We start from the raw sequence: 22019 nt of genomic DNA, 5'->3' as shown, positions 1-22019 counted from the left end.
CAATATATCCAACCCAGGAACAACACTGACTCGTCTGTGCTCTTCTTCGTCTGCCGCACGTCCTCTTTTTACGGAACGGCGCCTGCTCAGCAGCCGCGTGCAGAGGTGACGCCAAGGTCCTGAGGGAAAAGCTCCTGCATATACGCTCCTATACATAGATCAAATATTAATTCGTCATGTATTTAAGTCTTTTCTGTTGTCAGCCTTTATTCCCATATGCTGCAGTTGATGAGGCCTCCATGCTGTTTGTGTTTGTTTCTGGTACTGGAGGTTTAACACAGTGATGACAGGGTTTTTCTGTGTTTCGCTGTATGTCTGTGGCTTATGGATGTCATCATCGTGTGTGCGTGTGCGTATGTGTGTGTGTGCGCGCGCGCTTGAGGGTGGCTATCATCACTTTATAGAGTAATGAATGCTAATCCTCTCTTATCTGCTTTAACCTCGAGGCAATGACACTGGCTGCCAATGCCAGTGTAGTGACACCATCCGTCGGAGGAGAATAGAAGCGTGTGTGTGTGTGTGTGTGTGTGTGTGTGTGTGTGTGTGTGTGTGTGTGTGTGTGTGCGTTTGCTTGTGGAGCTGTCACAGGTTGCTCCCAGTGTCGGGCCTTGTTATTTGGGCGCTTCAGGGTGTGGTCCGGTGATTATCGGCCCATGACTCATCAGAAGTGAACCCGGGATAGAACATTCCAGCGCTCTGACTCTGCCACATCTGATCTCAGCTGCTTTCATCTGGAATGAGGAGAAAACACTGTCTTTTAATATTAATCTCTCCTCAGATCATGATATAAAGAGGACGCCTGTGTTTTTTGTTTGTGTCAGGCAGCTTTCACTGCGTCTCTCGCTGCCAGCAGCGTCTTTTCTTTCCACTTTGGAGCCACTTACTTGTAGCTGCTAAAGATCACAAACTCAGCACAAAAGTCAGCTTCCAGTTTTTTCACCGAGAAATTTCAACAAACAGGGACGACTTAATCCTCTCTGTTTCCTTTTTTTCCATCTCACACACTGTACAGCAAACAATACAAAACAATTGCACCAGTTGATGACAACAGCTATGACGCAATGGTTGAGATATGAAAAAAAGTCATTAAAAGAGGAGGTTTGAATGTAAAAGGAACGAAATTAATCTATCTCCAGCTGCTAGCGAAGCCAATATATCTGCAGAACGAGCATTTCAAAGATGGGCAGAAAATAATTAGGCCTAAACGCTGTCGAACCCTGTGTGTCTGTTCACCAGTCCTCCATTAGGGCACTTTTAATGGCTCTGCTCTCTGCCTGCCTCCTTGGCACCGTGAATGGGAGATAAAACTGAATTAGACTGAACTTTAGAGATTGTGAATAGGGAGCGCGTAAAGGAAGGAGAGATGACGGCCGGGAGAAAAGGATGCGCAGACAGAGGATGGAGGAGGAGGGTTAATTGAAAGAGAACTGGAGAAGAAGGGCCAGATCTCAGGGGCTGCGGGGAGAGGCCTCACATCCCTGTGTGCGTGTGTGTGTGTGTGTGTGCGTGGTGTGTGTGTGTGTGTGTGTGTGTGTGTGTGTGTGTGTGTGTGTGTGTGTGTGTGTGTGTGTGTGTGTGTGCGTGGTGTGTGTGTGTGTGTGTGTGTGTGTGTGTGTGTGTGTGTGTGTGTGTGTGTGTGTGTGTGTGTGTGTGTGTGTGTGTGTGTTTGTCTGGGGGGAGATAGTGCTTTAGCCCTAATGAGAACAAAGCTAATTAGAGACTTTGCCTTGCACGATGCTACGTTCCCGCAGGAGCCAGAACAACACTGTGCACCTATGTGACACCCTCCACTACAGAGACGCTGCAGAGACACTTCCAGCCATCATCTGAAGCCGTTTTACAAGCAAGGAGGGGATAAAAAAGGCCCGGCTCGGCGTGTGAAGCCGGGTCAGTGAAAGGAGCAGAGAGAGCAGAGATGAAAAGGAGGCGCTGCTGGATACGCTGTGACTTTGACATTCTATTTAATCCCTTTCTTCCTTTTACCAGCGACTATATTTCTGAAATGCCAGTGGTGGTTTCTTTGACCACGGCGATTTTAATGCCTTCATGTCAAAGCGGTAAGCAACGTATACTGGGCTGCACCTTCCAACTTTGCATTCCTGCCGTTTCACTTTGGTCAGTCACCCTTGATTTGAATCATTCAGTTGTAATTCCCAGTGATAGAGAATGGCAACATACTGCTGCTCTGCCGGATACTATGTAGTTTATAAGCACATCTTGAAGCTTGAACCCAGGCTTAACCTAATCAAGTCCACTTTTATTTGACTCACTCATCTTCTGAACAACTTTATTCCTCGAAAAAAGTTGTGGGATCTCCAGTGATCCTGACTGCATGTCTTTGGACTGTTGGATAATATGATTAGTTGACTGGAAATTATTGTAGAAAAGTCTTAATGAGTTAAGTTAGTGAAGTTCATGTATTTGGTTTAGCCAATGTGCGGTAAACAGACGTTGTGGATGTTTACAATTACACTTTATTTAAACATTTTGAAAATAAAAACAGTGACAGTGACAATATCTTGTTGTGTTTTTGTCCCCTACTGTCTAATTATATTGAAAACCGTTAATCGCCTTTGATCAAATTGTTCAATGTTATTTTCAGATGGGCAGCTTGAGTCAGACAGCTCAGCATCTGTAGGAAGTAGCAGTCATTAGCCACAACAGCTAATGATTTTGCCCTATCATTAGCTTCCTGTGCTATCGATTCCCGCGCCCGCCCAAAACATGCTAACGCGCCGCCAGACTAAGTGCTGCTTTTTGGGCGATGTAATTGGTGTTTTGGCTAATTGAGCCTCGGCGGCTAAAAGCTTTGTGCCGACTCGGCGTCATCAGTGCCGCGCTGGAGGTTTTTGTGCTGTTCGCTCATCGACAGTTCCACTTTCGGCCGTGTTGTGTCACCTCGGCGTTAGCGTTAGCTGCCTGCGAATCTTCTGTCCACATGTCTATCTTTGTCGCTGTCTCAGAGGCTCATCCACTCTGCCCAGTGGAATGAGATTTTAAGGTCATTAACTGATCCAGGCTAGTGTGCTAATGCACCAGGGCTTTCCCAGAGCTGATGAATGATTGGGAACAGATAATGAAATTTATATAGACCGATAGTAGAAGAGGAAGTAAAGATGAGGAGGTGTTTCTCCTTTGTTTCAAAGCCTTCACACCATCATGATGCAGTAGGAGAGGCAGTGGTTTGCAGCTGGAGTGCATTTCTTAATGAATGCGCCGTTGTAGTGTGTGTGTGTGTGTGTGTGTGTGTGTGTGTGTGTGTTGCTCCACAGCCTGGCAGTACTCTGAGTCCTCAGACAGACTCGTCTTTGTGCTGCGTCTGATGTCATAATTTGTTTGATGCACACTTGCCAAGAGCAAACTTTGGTCAGAGAGTACATGTCCGGCTCCTGTGTGTGTGTGTGTGTGTGTGTGTGTGTGTGTGTGTGTGTGTGTGTGTGTGTGTGTGTGTGTGTGTGTGTGTGTGTGTGTGTGTGTGTATTCCCTTCACGCCCCTCATCCAGACGGCGCTTTCTTGATTGATGCTTGTCTTTCGGGGCGGGGGGGGGGAGCGGCAGCGCCATAGAGAGAAACCTAATAACGCACGGAGGGTTGTTCAGACCTGAGCGCCACCGTCATCACAGCGGTCACGCTGCTCGTCGTGCAGCCACACCCGCCACGAGGACACGGGCGATGTCGGATCATGCGTGGTTAGTGATTGTGGATGAGCAGATGAAACGATGGTTTAAAACCGAGGGCTGATTACAGGAGCTAACATGAGGAAGGGGCTGGTGGAAAATAATGCAGCATTGAAGCCTTTGGAGGACGTACGCAGATCTCTGCCAGCAGAGCCACTGGTGGAATCACTCGCACAGACTGCTTTGATTAATATTAATAGGAAAAGCACATTCTGCATCTGCCTCACTCTGTTTCTCTCTCGCCCTGTCTGTCTTTGTACCTCTCTCTTGACTGTCTACGGTGCCGCCCTCTTCTTCTGTTCTTGTCTTTTTTCTGTCTCTGTTGCTCGTCCGTGAGAGGAATTCTGCCATGACTTTTATTCTGTGGGATTCCACACATCCTTCAGAGAGCTGCCAAAGCACCACAGGCAACAAATACGGTACGGCCGACGTTGGAAAGTTCTGATGGCGCAGTCCCACAGCGCGCACACACACACACACACACACACACACACACACACACACACACACACACACACGCACACATGCACGCACGCACACACACACGCACACACACACACGCAATAGTAGGTCAGACCCCTTGACCTCTTTTCTGGCAGAGACCGTTGTAACCAGCTGAAGCTTTGATGATTATTAGCAGGGCTTTCTGTGGGATGTCTTTGTGGTTGGTAATGCTGGACGCCACGCTATGATGACACAGTTTGGAAATCGCTTCAATATGAATATGGTGCACAGACGAAACACAAAGGAAGATACTGTAGTGTAGTCACAGCACAGTGGCTGATCCACATATTAGCATTTTTCATCTTTTTCATAAATACATTACATTTCTATAATTTTTATTTATGTTTTGGCATTCGTGACCGTTCTCTGTCATTAGTTCAACACTGTGTTTGCAGAAGGTGAGGAAATGCAACGCACCCTAGGTCAAACTGACTGTGGGTTTAATGGCTGACCTTGTAGAAGCAGCCGTTGTCAGAGAGGATTCTGTGATGCTGCTTAAATTCATGTTGTTGCCGAGGTGACCGGTTGCACGTGTGACACCTGAAACTGCACTGGAAGTGCTGCAATGGTAATCGAAGTAAGTCAAGGTCAGAACGTGTACAGTATGTAGGTCAGTGTTTGCATGTTCATGCCTACATACTGTAGACCGGCGTGTGTTTACAGACACTTATTTTTTTTACCAGTTATTTAGCATCAATAACAATGAACCACCAAGAATGATCCAACATGAACACTTATGCATGACTGTATCCAGGAGCTGAAATATGGCTGAATGATAGCGAGTGTAATGAGGCCAAGGTGAGCTGCTTCACTTACACTGAGACTGTGACTGGAACAGCTGGTTCGCTGTCTTTTAATTGCTCACCAATTTAAAGCAAGTCAAACTCTGCGTCAACCAAAATGTGACAAAAGCAAATTGGTTCGAGTTGAAGAGCTCATATTTAACGAGACGGATGTTTGCCGAAAGCCTCACGCTGTTACGATTAAAGAAGTCGCCGGGAGAAGACGACCACCTGAAAGTTAGCGCTGCAGAGGGAGGGGACGAGATGGAGGAGGACGAAGGCGGGACAGGATCCGCTGGAGTCGGGTACAGTCACACAGTCCAGCTGCTTTGGGTCAGCGTGCAGACACAGTGGGGGAATAACAGCGAAGACCCACTGGAGGCTCGCGCAGGCTTCACCTGCTGGTGAAGACACGGCTGCGTCAAGGTGCTGACCTTTCTGAATGCGGCTGATAAAATTCTCATTACCGCAAGAACAATAAGGCCTCGCCAGCCTTTGTGGTATCGACGCCGCGTGTTTTTAGTGGTGTGAAAGAAAATAATCAATACTGCTAATTTTGCAAACATACAGTAGAAATGATGATATGCACTGGAAGCGATTCTGCTGCAGCACTTTGGGCCGTTATTCTAGAGCCTCATGTAATTGAGCAGCCAGATAATCAGATTAAAGCCTCTGACCTCTGCCCTTCGGTAAATGAGAGGATCATAACCATCACGAAGAACACTTTCTGCAACGCAGCTTATTTGATCTGTTATTCCATCTCACTGCTCTTTGGCCCAAAGTACAATTATTCTAATCAGTGTGTTGGTTCTGCTGCGGAATCTTCTAACAAAGACATTTTCTTCACTTTGATGAGTGGTTTAGCGAGATGACACACTGTAGAGAATAGTATTACTGAGGAGTTGCATCATTGTTATTCTTATTGTTTATTATTATTATTTTCATAGCATAGTACAGTTGGTTTAGTGGTGACTGATTTAAACTTGACACATTCACAACAAACTACTCACACAACTTCTCCCATCAACCTGCCCTCGTTCATCACGATCAGCTATAAAATTCAAACAAAGTGATCAGTTTAATTTGCTTCCAAACATTATTGCCATACCATTCTCAAGGTCTCCCTTGGCCGGAAGAAAATTAAACAGCTGTGATTTAGGACAAGTGTATATCATGTGAAGGAGCTTCTGTTTGACAGGTACTCAAACGCACAGCTGCCCAGAGGGAATGTGACCGCAAAATCAAAAGACATTAGCCAGTTAGAGCTGATCAATAGTCAGAGCCAAACTGGGATGAGCCAGACCAGGAGCACTGTTAATACGTGCCCTTAGGCCAGGCAGCAGGTTGGGAGTCCCATCCCTCTCCCCTCTCAGCCAATGGAAACGCGGAAAAAAACTCTCAACGCTCTGCCGGTCTCCGATGCAAAGTGCCTTCGCTGCTGTAGCCAGGCAGAACAGGCTGCACAGTGAAATGAGAGGGAGAGATGGAGCAAGACAAGGAGCCGAAAGGAGGAGAGAGAGGAGAGTGGGAGGAATGGGGGGGTTGAAAGCAGGTGCTGTAGTGGGCTGCAGGTAATCTCACTGAGATAAGCATTAGCGTGACAGTCAACCTTTAATTCCCCCAAGGGAGCTGTCGCAGGCTGGGTCCGCTGACCCGCAAATACATTTAGAAGAAGGAACAATGGGCAAGGAGACGCAAAGGGTGTGAAGGAGGCACGGTGGCAGAGGAAGGAAGCGGGTTTGAACATTCCGCTCACACACACACACACACACACACTCAGATCAGAGCAGCACGTCTGCACCTGCAGTACTCTGTATCCATGATGAGGAGAGCAAACACGAGCAGGGAGCCGGCGGCGCATGGGGGATCCAGGCTAAAGGAAGGGAATAAAGGGAGCGAGAGGAGGGAGGGAGGGAGGGAGGGAGATCTAAGATATTACACTTATCCAGAGGAGTGTTCAGTGGAGCGAGCATTATGAGAGTGTAAATTACATTCCCTCCTTCTCCCCCCGAGCGCCGGCTGCTGGGTGAAAATAATCACCCGCAGCAGCGAGCGCCCAGACGCACGTCACGCCGCCCGCGGACGCGTGGTATTTGTGTGTTTAGCGACGCGGAGGTCCCCCGGTCACGCATCGACCCCGCGCCGGCTCTCCGGCCCGTTCCCATCTGAAACGGTGTAAATAATTGACCCCTCGCTCGTTTCGCTCCATCGGGAGAGATGGATGGCGATTGGCCGGGCTTTGTGAAACACGGGGAGTGGAGCGGCTGCGGAGGAGAATGGCCCAAACGAGTCTGCTTCCTGCAAACGTTCCTGTCTTCATTATTACTTAACTGGAACAGACAGAGTTCCCCCGTTGACCTTTTTGACCTTTCAGCTAAAAACAGACGTGTTTTTTTCATATTTTAAGACTAATTTCTAGTGCAGCCAATATTAAACGTTAAGGTCTGTCTTCTTTTCCTATCGTCTCTATCTCGGGGCTTAAGGTAATTTGTCTGTGGATGGGACCTTGAGTAAAAGGGGGGAGATAACGAGCGCTCAGCTCAGCTCTTCTCTCCAACAAACCCAGTGGCAGAGATGTGGCCCAGATGTCAGCGATGTTAGGTTAGCGCCTGCTAAACGCCAGGGCAGAAACCAGAGTCAGGCCTCATTACTCCTTCACCAGTTGAGGGAGGATCTATTTTAATATGGCTCTTATCATATGTCCGTCTTCCTTAACCCCCCCCCCCCCCCCCCCCCCTCCTCCTCCTTCAGGGCCGCTGCTCCAGAGAGAACTGCAAGTACCTGCACCCTCCTCCTCACCTAAAGACCCAGCTGGAGATCAACGGCAGGAACAATCTCATTCAGCAGAAGAACATGGCCATGCTGGCCCAGCAGATGCAGCTCGCCAACGCCATGATGCCCGGCACGCAGCTGCAGCCAGTGGTGAGAGAAACACAGTGACTCAGTGCCGAACAATCAGTTATTATACATTCAAACTGGTTCCGCACATAAACAAGCCTTGTCTGTTTCTGAGCGAGTGTCTGTTTGTTCACTGACTGCTCCCCCCCCCGTCGGCCTTGATCTGTGCTACTGCTTTGATTCATATCTGAGCAGCTCCGTTTGCCACTACAGTGTTGAACATGTGATCAAACTCAGGGACGCGCACACATCAGGGCCGAGAACAACAGGTGTGAATCAGGTTCCTCGGCTTTGAATTAACCACAGACTGAGCCATAGTTTATCTGCCTGATCGTGGGATCACTGGTGGTGATGCGTGTTCACTCATTTCCTCTTCTTTAAATTAGCTTCAGCCAAGATGAAGCAATACAATATGTGCTGTGGTTAAGTGCTGCACTCAAGGTGACGGCCAGTTCAAACGGCTCCTTTCCTGTCTGCTCCACGAGACCTCACAGAGTCAATGAGACCTGTCAGTCAGGCTCGGAGTAATCCCTCTATCTCCCACTCGCTGCCTTTCTGCCTAAGTGTGAGCAGAGGTTGGGTTCGGCCGACGGCACGCGCTCGGTCACACACGCGCTCAGCCGATGGCTTATCGTCCTCATCTGGAGCTGAGGGGCCATTGAGCAGCAACAGAAGGAGCCACGGAGGAGCCGAAAGACGCAATAGAGCTGCCGGGGACCGCGAAGCCTTCGCTGTCTGTGTGTGACATGGAGAGGGAGAGGCCGAGCGGAGGAAGAAAGAGATAAACACACAGCGCAGACAGCAGATACGGGTCCAGAGCCGCGCTACAAAGAGCAGCCGGGAAAACTGAGCCCAGGTCTGTTCAGAGGCAACAAAAGGGAAAAGTGGTTTCTAGGAATGAAACTTTCTCCCTCCCGTGTGTGTTTACTTGGAGCAGTTCCTCCTCCCTGTGTGTGTGTGTGTGTGTGTGTGTGTGTGTGTGTGTGTGTGTGTGTGTGTGTGTGTGTGTGTGTGTGTGTGTGTGTGTGTGTGTGTGTGTGTGTGTGCGTGTGTGTGTGTAGGAGAGTGCTTTCATTTCACGCATGGAACCGTGCAGAGGGTGAAGTAATTAGTGTCCATTACAGACGACGGTGACTGATGGTGCTTGTGATGCTTTTTATTACAGAGTCAGCGCTGATGTTTACAGCTCTGTGTCACTCACTCACTCACTCACTCACTCACTCACTCACTCACTCACTCACTCACTCACTCACTCACTCACTCACTCACTCACTCACTCACTCACTCACTGCGTGTTTCAGCTTGTTGGATATGAAGTTGTCTTTTATAGAGACATATTCAAGACAAGTCTCATTCTGTTCAGCAAATGTTTTCAAAGCTGCTCTACTGTTTTATCATTTGCTGTTATTGTAATATTTATTATTGTGAACATGTGGGAATCAGGTTCTTCTGAAATTGAACAAAGACTAACACTTCACATAAAACATTTAGGACATGAGATACTGGATTGCATTCTGTGCCTCAGAAGCGGAGGCGAATTGCTGGATGAGGCCGAGCAGCCGGTGCTAAACTGCTGCGCTACGATAACAGGGTGTGAAGGAACAAGTGACGTCCGGCACGGTGGAAAACTTTCCTTAATCAATAGCAGGAGGCGGCGCGTTTGCTGGAGTCTGACAGAGTCATTATATGAAGGCCGTCGCTCCAAACGACCCAGGGTTTATTGTGAGGGAGCAGAGGGACACGGGCACGTTTTAAACATTCCTTAATTAGTTCTGTTTCAAATTACAGAGAGGCAGTTAGAGTTCAAAGATGCCTGGAAGTTCAACAGTAGCGGATTGGAACCATTTAGTCATTTATGTGACTTTTCAGAGCGTTTGAATGGGAAATTCAATCGCCACGCCAGTGTTGTTCCGGTGCTGGAGCTGGCACAGATTCACTGTGTTACACATTAAGGCCTCACAGAGCTGAGCTTTAAATATCGAATGCTTTGAAACCTCACACATGATCAACAGGACTGGATTCATTGTTTACAGAAGTCATGTTCAAACGTCTCAGAAGAGGCCAATGATCAAGGTCAGCCACAGATTGATCATGGCCCAAACCTCATGACTGGGATTTGGTGACATCACACTGTACCTGTCTCATATTCCAAATATTCCGAACTGGCGTCCGAGCAGATGGATTTATGTAGGGATTGTACGGGATGCAATTCTTCAGACGTTACAGTGGAAGAAATAACGATCTCATCCTGACTCTGCGAGTCATTCCAGAGCAGTGGGGAGGATTCGGGAGGAATGTGACTGTCCAGCTCTGGCTGCTGCCTCTCAGGTGCTCAACAGACGGTCATCAGACCGGGGTTGGGGTCGGGAACGTGCCGGGGAGACTTGCTCTGCACTACATCACGTAGCACACGCTTGAGCCGCCTTCGCACACGCTGGCAGACGGAGACTGGGGCTTTCCTCACGCTGCTGTGTTGCACAGTACTGCACACAGCTGGACACGGAGGGCGTCTGGCATGAAGAGGCCGGGCCTCCTCCGCCGTTTAATAATTTGTGGTCTGCTTGTGACGCGGGTCCATTACTTGTCTGCAGCTCCGTCCTCCTCCACAGCGACGACCGCGGTTCCAGTCCTCTGCTCAACTTTGGATAATTGCACACATCTCTTATTTCTCCATCCACTGTCACATCTCCTCCAGCAGTAATTTGAGAAGAAGCGAGGAAGAATGACATTATACTTATTGGTAGATGTAATTAAATATTTAAATCGCTATATATGGACTTTCTGAGAAATCCAAGTGGGTGATTTTGCTCAATTTGAGCCCAGTTGTAACCACCTCTCGTTCCTCGTGTGCCCGCAGCCCATGTTCTCCGTCACGCCCAGCCTTGCAACCAGCGCCAACGCCGCCGCCGCGGCAGCCGCGGCGTTTAACCCTTACCTTGGCCCCGTGTCGCCCAGCCTGATCCCCGCTGACATCTTGCCCAGCGCCCCGGTACTGGTCACCAGCAACGCCAGCGTCCCCGTGCCCGCCGCCGCCGCCGCCGCCCAGAAGCTCATGAGGACGGACAGACTGGAGGTGAGACGCGTGTTTGCTGGGACAGAATCTGACCACACACACACACACACACAGATCACACAGACGAGAGGATTTGCATAATTATTTAGTGGTTTTCATCAGTCACAGATAAAAAGACGGATTAACAAAACTCTAGCAAACACCGCGGCCAGTGAGGATCTTCCTCCCCAGCTATGCAAACAGATCGGGCTTTGAAACGTAGTCTGTGCCTATTTGAATATTAAAGGCATGGGTTGGGAAGTCTTGCCTCAACACTTTCTGTTTGTAGACTTTAATTATGAATCTGGTACACAGTTTCTGTTACAGTAACTACACCCTATTACCATAATACAGTCATTACGCAGATTTAAGCAAGGAGAAGGCGTCGCTAATGAGGATATCGCTCCGCAAACATTACAGTTGTCGGTGCTGCATCCCATCAACAGGCAGGAGGCGAGATGGTTTGGCACCAGCTCAAGTCGAACCCTAGCAGCGTCGCGTTTTCACACCAATCTTTGGTTCTATGAAAGCAATCAGTCATTTGGAGCAGTCATCCTCTGGCAGTGTTCACATAATCATTAATTGGACGCTAAGTCAATCTCATCTATTATGTAGCCCCGTCCGGGAAACACTCGCAGCGGAGTAATGGGGAAATCGTTGGAGGCAGGCAGGAGGTGTTGGGAAGGTAGCATTTAAAGCGTAATGTTAGGTAGCTGGGTAATTAATGGGGGTGGGGGGGGGGCTGAGGAAGTCAGCTGGACAATATGTGGAGCGAGGGAGCAGGTCAATGACAGGAAAGAGAGATGGAGATGGGAAATCAATGTGTGGACTTGTTGTGGCCATGGAGGGAGGGGCTGAGGAGCAGACGCACAGATAACGGAAACAAATGGGGGCGTTGGGATTTAATCTCCACACAGACGCTGAGTGGCGAGAAGGAGCTGCAGGAGCGGAGGAACTTTTAGGGCACGAGAGACGAAAACACGCAGGTTTGATCCGGCAAGTCATTATTGGCGATTCGCAGCGAGCCAGTTAAGAGACGGACAGACGTTAAATATTCATCAGCCGTCCGTTGGTTTTAGTGTTTTCAGCCCGTGTGATCGGGACGACTCGTACCCCCAACCTAATTCCACAGGAACTAGGTTTGCTAAAAATATCTGAGCGAAGGGCCGGCCATAGTTGAGTTTCTAGTGTGTGTCATTCAAAACAAACATAGCTGAGATTCTGCGGCGCGGCGCGCATTCCAGCCAGCAGACGTGTTGCACACTGTTTCCTTGGAGCTGCGAGAAAGTCCTATTTTAGCAGACAGTCCTTCAGACCGCTTTCCTGAGAAATGTTTTCGCCGTCGGACTCGTTGGACGCTTCACCGCGGCCCTTCAGCGCGCACGAAATCACATGTTGCTTACCCGTAACCATGGTGATGTAAGTGGTCCAGAGGGACGGTTACCATGGGGACAGAAATATGATTAACGGGCCCGTTATTTGTTTGTCCGACTAAGCACTTCCACCGGACAAGTGGTTGCCACTGAGAGAAGCACACCTGGTGCAGAGAAGATCACACTGTGTCTGTTGACTCTTCATTTCCTCTTTTCAACTGCTAGATGTCCACAAACCCTCGTTGTCTATTTGATTCCAACGTCTTACTCTCTATTCATCAACCACTCTCCTGTTTCCTTGCTTCCTCCCTACCTCTCCCGCCCGCCTCTCCCAACATCTGCCTGACAACAAGGCAGTCTTTTTTTTTTTTTTAAGAGCAGCAGCAGCCGTTGTGATGGTGATGGTGGCCGCGGAGGGGAATCAATTTGCGCGTGGGTCGCTGTGTAGGTGTGCGTTTCGAGGGACGGACGGAGAGCGGCTCCCACGGCGTCGCCCGCGTAGATCAGTGGCTGTGGATGATGAGCTGTCATGACAGCAGACAGAGCAGGGGTTAGTTGGTAGATAACGGTGCTGGTGGCCTTTTGTCTGGCAGCCGCTCCGCCACAAATCAAAGGCTTTATGCATGCAGACAGCGAGGCTGGTAAACAGACATTTGGGGAATGGCTTGTTCTGATGGATCGATACGGCGTAGCATGAAATTACCTTTTATGTGAAGCGGGGCTGGACAGAGTCAGCGGTGGCTGAACGTGCACGAATGACGACGTTAAGTTATTGCGCAGCTCTTTAAGTGTCAAAATTTAATCCGGGAGAAAAAAGGCTGCTTCATAAATCCAATGTGCCTTCACCTTGTGTGTATGTGTGGCCCCTCATTACGTCAGCCGCAGCTTCATATTTCCCTTGAGCCCCATTCAACCTCAGTCCCCTTGGCCCACTGCTCGCGCAGGTGCTGCCCCCTCCTGTCCATCTCTGGAACTACAACAACACCAGCAGCTCATTTGAATCGCGGATAAGTGCTGCGTGATGGATGTTCTGCTCATCCATCAACAGTGCCGGTCGGAGGTGTGGAGATGCAGATTGATTCTTCCATCAGGCGTGAAGTAAAGTCTGAAGTTTCGGCCTCATGGTCAGATCCATATTAACGGCGTGCGATGCTCTGGTGCAGGTCTGCCGGGAGTACCAGCGGGGCAACTGCACCCGCGGGGAGAACGACTGCCGCTTCGCCCACCCGGCGGACAGCACCATGATCGACACCAACGACAACACGGTCACCGTGTGCATGGACTACATCAAGGGCCGCTGCTCCAGGGAGAAGTGCAAGTACTTCCACCCCCCGGCTCACCTGCAGGCCAAGATCAAGGCCGCCCAGCACCAGGTCAACCAGGCTGCGGCTGCTGCAGCCATGGTAGGTACCGCATCCGCCCAGGTGTCACCACTGCACAGCCGGAGGAAGGTAAACCCAGCAAGCACCAGACGGAGGCCGGAGCAGAAGCAATGTGTGCGCTTTAGCAGCTAGATTAGATCAATCCTCTCTATCCTGTCTCTGACTGTACTGGGGCTCTGCCTCTGCTGTTGCAGCTCTGCTTCATTAGCAGCAGGCCGTAGAGTGTGGCTGAGCCTCCCGCCGCCTCCTGCTCCTCCTTCTTTTGCCGCTTTATTAGTTTGGTATTTTGCTGCTGTCAGTCAGTGGGTAGTTGACATGATTGTCGACATGGACTCTGCATTACGCTGCCGGGTTCAGTTTAACCTTAAATGAAATGTTAGTTAGCTTAATTGATATTTATTATGACATTGATAAAATTATACCTAGTACTATTTAATTTACAAAGCATTTTTATCACATTAAATATTGGGGAAACATTATTTACTGTAAAATGACACAAGTGATGAGACTGAAGAGAAGCTGGTACTGGTTCATTTCATTCTGTCAGCGATATTTGACGTACGTGTACAGAAACTTTGGTTAGAAAAGTTGCATCTTCTAGACCAACTGCTGAGTTTTCTCCTCTCATGACTGGACCACAGACTTAGCCAGGGTCAGAAGCAGGCTAACGTTACATCATCAGCTCGAGGCGTCTGGCGTTGATAAAAATGTGCCGGGGGCCATGATTCCTCCCAGTAACCCTACAGCCATTAATGTGCATGCTCTAGTCTTGTTAATGTTGTTTACTGCATTCCAATGATTTGTTTTTTTTATTTGTTTGTTTGTATTTTTGTTTGTTTTTTTCTCACCAACCCACACTGCACTGCTGCCCCCATGACGCACCTCCGCTTGCTGGTTTATGTTAATGCGCTTGACCCCCATTGGCCCATTGCCATCATGTGCTCTCTGCCTGCTAATTAAGACTCAGTCGACTATCAAATCACTGAAGCGACCCCTCGACGCAACTTTTGACCTGGTACTATGACCTTTCACCTTTTAGCTTGGCATGTAGCTGTGGTGTAGTAATACATTTGTAGTGCTATAATAAAGTAGATATATACATATATATAATTTTTACTGAGGAAACTCTGAGCGGTGATGAACTGATCAGTAATGTTTTGATGCATTCTCCATTTTGTTAATAATAATATAAAACATGTGTCACAAAAAGACAATGAATTCATTTTGGCTGGTGGTCAGCTCATCACCTTAGCCTCTTGAATACTTACTATCTAATAATGTTTTGTAGAGTTTGCATGATGTTGTCACTTCCCATATTGCATGTTATTGTTGTGAAGTGGTGCCATGAGAGTCTTAACACAGCTTTTAGTCTACTATTATCATGGAGCTGGCAGTGCAGCTTTCTAACTACATCATTTCTGTCAATGGTCCTATCGATTATCAATATGAAAACATGTGTACTTGAAGAACTAGCTAATTATCAGAAGCTCATTTTTTTGTCCTTGTCTTAGTGAGATACAGTCGCAGAGGTTGTCAGCTAGTACCACTGTCCGGTCAGATGTAGTGTAGCCCACCGCTTGCTTGGAAGTGTTTGTAATAGCTGTTTGGAAGAGCAACTTTATCCTCTAATGAACTTCTTTCTTCTCTCTGTCCTGAATGTCACTGCTACCATCCCTTTGATTTCCCACACCTCCCATTCCTTTATGGTTTTTTGTCGTCCCCTCATCAGGGGCTCCCTTCTGTCTTGCCTCCTTTACCAAAGAGACCTGCACTTGAAAAAGCCAACGGTGCCACCACTATGTTCAATGCTGGCGTTTTCCAGTACCAACAGGCCCTGGCCAACATGCAGTTTCAGCAGCAGGCTGCCTTCATACCATCAGGTAAGGCCCGAGCCTCGTTTAGCCCATGTCTGTGGCACCTTCCCGTCACTAGTGGCTGTCAAATTGCATCCAGTTGCTCACAAACATCCCTGATTATGTTTTGGCATTGAAAGCAAATGGCTGAATGAATTTGTGATTTATTGTCGGTTGCAAGGTGGAAAAACCTGCATGGACCAATGTGTATGTACAGCATGAGTTTCATGTAAGAGGTCCCGATTGTTTGGAATTGATCCCAATTCATTCATCATAACCAAATTAAAACGAAAGGTCACGTTGCGTATTTTCAGGCCTAATCATTATTTGTTGTTTAATGGTGTTGCACCCATCAGACACCGCCAGCCTGACAGTTAAAGCTCAGGGCAGCAAAGACCTTAGTTAAACCTTTATTACAATTACAATAAAGGAGAATAAAAACATAAATAATGGATCCACCTATTTATTCTCATCTCATCTCATCTAGATCATGGCAGCTAGACAGAAGTAGGGAAACATGCAGAAACAAAAAAATATATACCTGAGGGTGAGAATATGATTCCTCAGTGTATAGTGTCACACACACACACACACACACACACACACACACACACACACACACACACACACACACACACACACACACACACAGCCCATCTCCTCTGGCGGCTGCATAGTCATCTTACACTGTGGCCCATATTCTCGCCTGACAGCCTAAGAATAGCCTGCCATCGATTGCGTGCTCTGAGATTTTCAGACTTGTCCCCTCACTGTTGGACTGTCAGGTCACGGTAAACACATTTTGAGGAGTTTGAAAGCAGGTCATTCAGAAGTAGCGCTGCGCAAACAGTCTCCTCACTGCTGACAGGCAAATGGGACCAATGGCAGTGTTTAATTTGCTGTTTAATGGAGCAGTTACTGTAGGTGGGAAACTGGGTCTGAACCTGCAGAACACCCAGTACTGTCCCAGTCAGAGCTCACACACATGGGCTACGCTGCAGTTATGATTTCTATGACCTCTATTGATGTTTGTAAAAGCGCATTGTCTATGCAGGTTTAATTCAATACTGTCTGACTTACACGTGTAATGGGTTTTCTCAATCTCTTCTCCCCCCTATTCACTCCACTCCCTGTTGCAATGCATGATGGGCAGGCTCGATATTGTGCATGACACCTGCAACAAGTGTTGGTAGGTGCCAGCTTTCCTTCCTGATAATGTTTGAGCCCATGCTAGTCATTCACGTTCCATTGAACTCACCACGCGGCGCTTTAGCGGACGCTGTAACTGTGTAGCGTCCACGTACGAGTCGCGTGTCGCTCTGCCTCAGGTCTGTCTGTCACCTAATGCTTGTTGCAGTCCCTGGCGCCTGATTCATTACGCCTCCATTCTAAGCATTATCGCTCTGCTTCTACACGGCTCATAAACATGAGGAGCGTTTGGTAGCGGTGGCGGCTGAAGTAGTCCTTCTTGCGTTTTATGTAGTTTAACTCACAGTTTTGTTGTTTTCTTTGTCTTTGCTCAGAACAAAAATCAAAAGCCTACGATTTTTCGTCAGTTGCTCATGTTTATCAGCGTTGTATGGACCGATGTGCAAATGAAGCGATGACACGGCAAGCTGTGTATTTGCTCTGGCTCACCTGCCTGTGTGATCTCTCCCCCCCTCAAGTACCCATGATGCACGGTGCTACTCCGGCCACTGTGTCCGCAGCCACCACATCTGCCACAAGTGTTCCCTTTGCAACCGCAACAGCCAATCAGGTTTGCTCCTCTCCCGCCGCCTCCCACCCCCTTATACGTCTGGTATCAGATCTGAGCTGTTCTTATTTTTAATCTCATGGTCCCAATGTGCCTCCTAATGAAAAATGCATGAACGCACGAGACTGATCTCTGACCTTAGCAAGTCATTTAGAGCATCTGATTATGTGATCATTTGGATATTCACAATATTTATATTGTCCTCCTATCGACTCATCTCCGTCTCCCTCCTTCTTTTGCCCTCTGTTTCTGTCTGTTCCCTGCTTTTTCCTTTTTCCTCTCGATCAGATTCCAATAATATCTGCAGACCATCTGACTAGTCACAAGTATGTGACCCAGATGTAGGACTCTCACTCAGAACAGTATGTACTGCACCTCTTTCCATCACTGTCTCCCAACACTTGGACTAATGCCTGTTAAAAACATTCACATACAAGGTCAAAGACGGCAATTTATTTTTATAGCTGACAAAGTGTTCAACATTTGTTAATAGCTATTCATCATTGAAATATTGCATTTTGCCATTTCTTATCTGCTAATATGTATTACAACATATTTCATGACTAGTGGGCGTTGCACAAACAGAACAAGGCTGAGCTTGAGTGTTGAATGAGTGCAATGAAATGAATTGATGTAAATGCTTATTACAATTAAACTTGTTTTGAAAGTTGAAAAGTGGATAAACAGTTACTGCCTAATAAATTAAATAGATTTGAATATAGCCAATGGTTGAACGTCTAGTCTGCCGATACGGTAGACGGTTTGCGTGATTGGGTTAAAGTTCTCCTCAACAAACATCACACCGCGTTTACTGGCGCTGAATATGATCCCTGTGCTGCTCCTTGTTTGCAGATGGAACTGGAGCCTGCTGGAGTTGAGTCCAGGATCAGTGGACGCCCATCTCGCCTGTAACACGGAGTGAACCGAACCCTAGGCGGTTTGGAGTGAGTCTGCACGTTAACCTGGGAGGCGCCGGTTGGCCAGGATGGTTCCCACGTGTACTTCACGCACATACACGACAACAGAAAAGAGCATCATTTTGCATTACAGACTGCCTTTCTCTCTGCAGAGGCAACCTACCTTTATTCACCGGACACACTTTGAATGTTAACATGAGGTATAAGCGGCGCAACCGTCGGTACGTTACGTCCACTGACTTAAGTTGGTTCATCCGTTGGTCGTCGGTGTGTTCATTTGTTTACGCAAAGGTGCGACGTGTGTTTCAGTGGAGGAAACTGAAGCAGACCATGGCTGAGTCACATATGCATGCATCGATTTCCTTTCCTTGATTTTAGTTTGTCGAAGCAGCGATAAAGGGAAAATGGCGACTGAATGTGTGTGAGGTGTGTTTCAAGCATTTGTAGCCGACCTTCGTTTCCTGAGCACACGTCCTGGCGCTTGTCCCTTCAAAGTGCCATACGTCTCATCTCCGTCTCCACCAATGGTGTTAAAGCAGCGTTACGCAGTGTTCAACCTAATGGCTCCCTTTAATCGCTCGGCCGGACAGCATGTAGTGTCATGACCTGTGACCACCATCAGCACCTGCCTCCCCAGACTCCGTGTTTCCTCGCATCACATCGTCTGCTGAATGAAGACTTTGTGCGTTTAGCCCAGACTTTACCGCTGGTTAGACAGGAAACCAGTGGGTTTCACAGACACAGGCTTCTTTCATGTTCATTCAAAGTCAACTTAACAAAATATAGATTTATGTGAGAACGTTTAGAAGCAAAAGGGCCATGAGTTAGAATCCAAACTGCTGTGAGACGGACGTCAGAATGTGTGTTTGATTTGATTTGATTTGTTATCCATTTATTTGCTTGAACGTGTTTTAAGGGCAGGTGGCAGATGCAGGTTCAGCGTCGTGTACATATATTCTGACATATTTAAGAATATTTGATTGATACTTCTACCTGAGAACTGTTTTCAGATAGTCAGCCAAAGTCTTTTTGTGTTACTGTTGTTGCATATTGTGTGTAGACTAGTGGGGCTAAACAATAAAAAAAAAAGAGTGGGCCACCTCAGCGGGGCCTGAAGGGGGGGGGGTGGATCCTGTGTTGTGGGTGTTCTTCAGGCATATTTAACTGATGGATAGTGAAGGGATCGTGGCGAGAAAATAAAACGATTGTATTACTCATCCAAAGCCTTAGAATGTACCATCGGGTCAGCACAATGCAACACGCCATTCTGAAGCATCCAGTTGCCTAGTCCACGCCATACTAACACATGGAGCACTATGTACGTCTCGCCTTTTTTTGTCAGTGTTTTCTTAACTATCTTGTAGTTCTTTTGAATTTTTTTTTAGACGAGTGTTCGTTTGAATGACGTTTGGCCTTTGAGTTCGACTTCTTCTATTTATCTTTCGGATAATGAATATAAAAGTGTGTATTTGCGTGTTTCCTCATGCACAGTTTCCTGAAATTCCATGTAATGTTGATTTTAGTATGATTATGATTGTAAACTTGATATTTTCTACGTTATGCATATTGTTGAGCTGTATGCATATTGTTTCATTTCTTAAGTCGATTTGTGTTCTTTGAACAAAGATGTTTTATATGAGTATCTAACGGTGATGACATAATAGAACAGAGAGGCCGGGCTGTCAATGTGGCAGCCGTCGCCGATAACTGAGTAATATTTTAATGATTGTAAGGTTTGTAACTAGTCATATAAGAAAAAAAAGACTATTATAAAAATCTAGTTCTTAGATGTTTAGAGTAAAGATGTTATTTTCTACTGTATCCATTTAAAAAAAAGTAACTATTGTTTTAATATTTTTACTCTCCCTGGAAATTGGGCCATGTTGGAAAACAAGCTGCATATTAGATCACTTTCTTGGGGGCGTTGCTGGCGGGGTCAGGTGAACGTGGCCTAGTGAGTGAGTGCCTACACTCATCTCTTGCTCAGCCAACTGCAAACAACACGGGCGGGGTGGCGGGGGGATCTCCAGGCGACAACAGAGGTAGAGGTTGACTTTTTTGCACTTCTGTACATAGTCAAAAAAGAGAGAATCATGTATATTAAGATCTTATTTTGAATAAAAAAATTATGTCTATAACGACAAGGAATTTTGCTAGGATAACAAAAAAAAAAATCTTGAAAGGCTGAACAAAATTGCTTGCATCAAAAAGGGCACTGAGTTCTCGCTCTCCTACCCCTTTACGGAAAAAGGCCAAGTGTTGCTTTTCTTTTTCGTCAGCAGCTTGTAGTTTGCCAGGTAACCTTCCGGAGGAGGCGCCCACTGCCCTCCAGCGTAAGGGCCTGACTGGGTTTGTCCGGTCCCTTAACCTGCCTGTACCGACAGGTGTGTGTGTCAGGGCCACGCCCTCCCAGGCCCAACCAATCACAAACCGTCCTGTCTCTTCACTTTACTCTGAGAGGAATGCATGTTAAAGGACTTACATATACCGTTATAAAAAAATCACGACACAGTAATACTGAGTAAGAAAACATGTTACACAGAAAGATGTATTTACAGTATACAATATTCTATCAATGTAATGGATTAAAATATATATAAAAAACACAAAAATAGAATAGTGGTTTATTTAAAAAAAGATTCCTGAGAATATACTCACTAAAGTTTCACCACTTGGAGAGTTTAAATACATGCAACACAAACACCATAGCTATAAGTATGTTCTTTATGTTGATGTAAGCTGTGCTTTTAGTAGATGAAACCAGACCTGAAAACAGTCCCGTTAGAAACTCTCTCCGTCCTCACTCATCTCCTACAAGCACGCATGCTTACGCTTACGATAGAATGTAAACTGAACTTTTTTCTTTCCTTTGTCGTTTGTTTTCTCGCTCGTAGTGCTAATATGATATATTCCGTCTCCTGCTGCAGTTTGTTTCCGCTTGTTTTACTGTTTCCGGGCCCTTTGAAAGCGTGTGGCACGATTGCACGTTCGTAAAAAAAAAAAAGCGTTGGCAGAGGAGGGAAAAACGCAGGTCGCTACAGTCTAAAGCCATAAACTATGATCGCATCGCGACGAAGAGGGTGAGAAGGACGAGATGGTGCCCTCTGGAATGTGTCCGCTGGGCTTTTATTAAGCAACACTCTAATAACCAAGGTCATGAATGTAATGTATTAATTACCTGCGTTGTGCCAACTTAGATGGATCCTGACTTCGTGACACATTTTTTCACTGGGCCTGCATTGCTATATTTGATTCTTGCTGTTATGAATAAAAAAAACATAATAAAAATTTACAAATGAACAGATGTATTATGTAATGTCTTTATTTAGGCTAATTAAAGGAATGGTTCAACACTGAGGGAAAGAATCCTACGTGAGCCTGTACACGAGGCAGCTACTGGGACTGAAAAGCGACATAATCTCACTCCGTGACTTTGGATTCTGGGAGATAACCAGAGTAGCTGGAGGAGCCGGGTTATCGTATGGGAACTGTGCATTTCGAACCCCACACGAATACAGGCACATGCTTAATGTGAAAGAAACGGATTCGTTGGAAACAAACGAATAAACGAATGTCATGTTTCCAAGTTTAAGCACATGTTCTGGATTCCTGGAGTTTGATTAGTGATATATAGTTATATAATACATCTATATAGCCATACTAGGACATGTTAAAGGTTTTCAGTGCATTCACTAACTAGACATCAGTTCTGGTTTTCATTAGAACCCTATTTCAGTTATCTCTGCGTGTGATGCATTCGCTTGTCCTGCTCACCGAAGCTTCTAATTAGAGCACAGATTTTAATTGAGATAGAGACGTGCTCCT

The 22019-nt window shown here is 46.9% G+C and overlaps 1 protein-coding gene across 13 annotated transcripts in view; it reads left to right on the top strand.

Moving 5' to 3' along the window:
* The window catches only part of LOC114867749 (muscleblind-like protein 1), a 42730-nt gene extending 21232 nt beyond the window's left edge, over positions 1-21498 (top strand). For 6 of the 13 annotated variants that reach the window (XM_029170687.2, XM_029170688.2, XM_055513796.1 and 3 more), the window contains 9 exons: positions 7715-7885; positions 10719-10934; positions 13450-13689; positions 14630-14683; positions 15398-15548; positions 16675-16710; positions 17189-17280; positions 17566-17639; positions 18130-21498. In XM_029170687.2, the coding sequence (XP_029026520.1) occupies positions 7715-7885; positions 10719-10934; positions 13450-13689; positions 14630-14683; positions 15398-15548; positions 16675-16710; positions 17189-17280; positions 17566-17622 (1017 nt within the window). In that variant the 3' untranslated portion in view covers positions 17623-17639; positions 18130-21498. Of the gene's footprint in view, positions 1-3542; positions 4097-7714; positions 7886-10718; positions 10935-13449; positions 13690-14629; positions 14684-15397; positions 15549-16674; positions 16711-17188; positions 17281-17565; positions 17640-18129 lie in introns of those variants that run through there. The other 7 variants (XM_041073358.2, XM_029170692.2, XM_029170693.2 and 4 more) reach the window with 7 other exon arrangements.
* The last annotated feature ends 521 nt before the right edge of the window (positions 21499-22019 follow it).

This window comes from Betta splendens, chromosome 13 (genome assembly GCF_900634795.4).
Source record: "Betta splendens chromosome 13, fBetSpl5.4, whole genome shotgun sequence".
NCBI classification, from domain to species: domain Eukaryota; kingdom Metazoa; phylum Chordata; class Actinopteri; order Anabantiformes; family Osphronemidae; genus Betta; species Betta splendens.
Note: the sequence above shows the minus strand (reverse complement) of the source record. Positions and strands in the feature narration are given on the sequence as shown.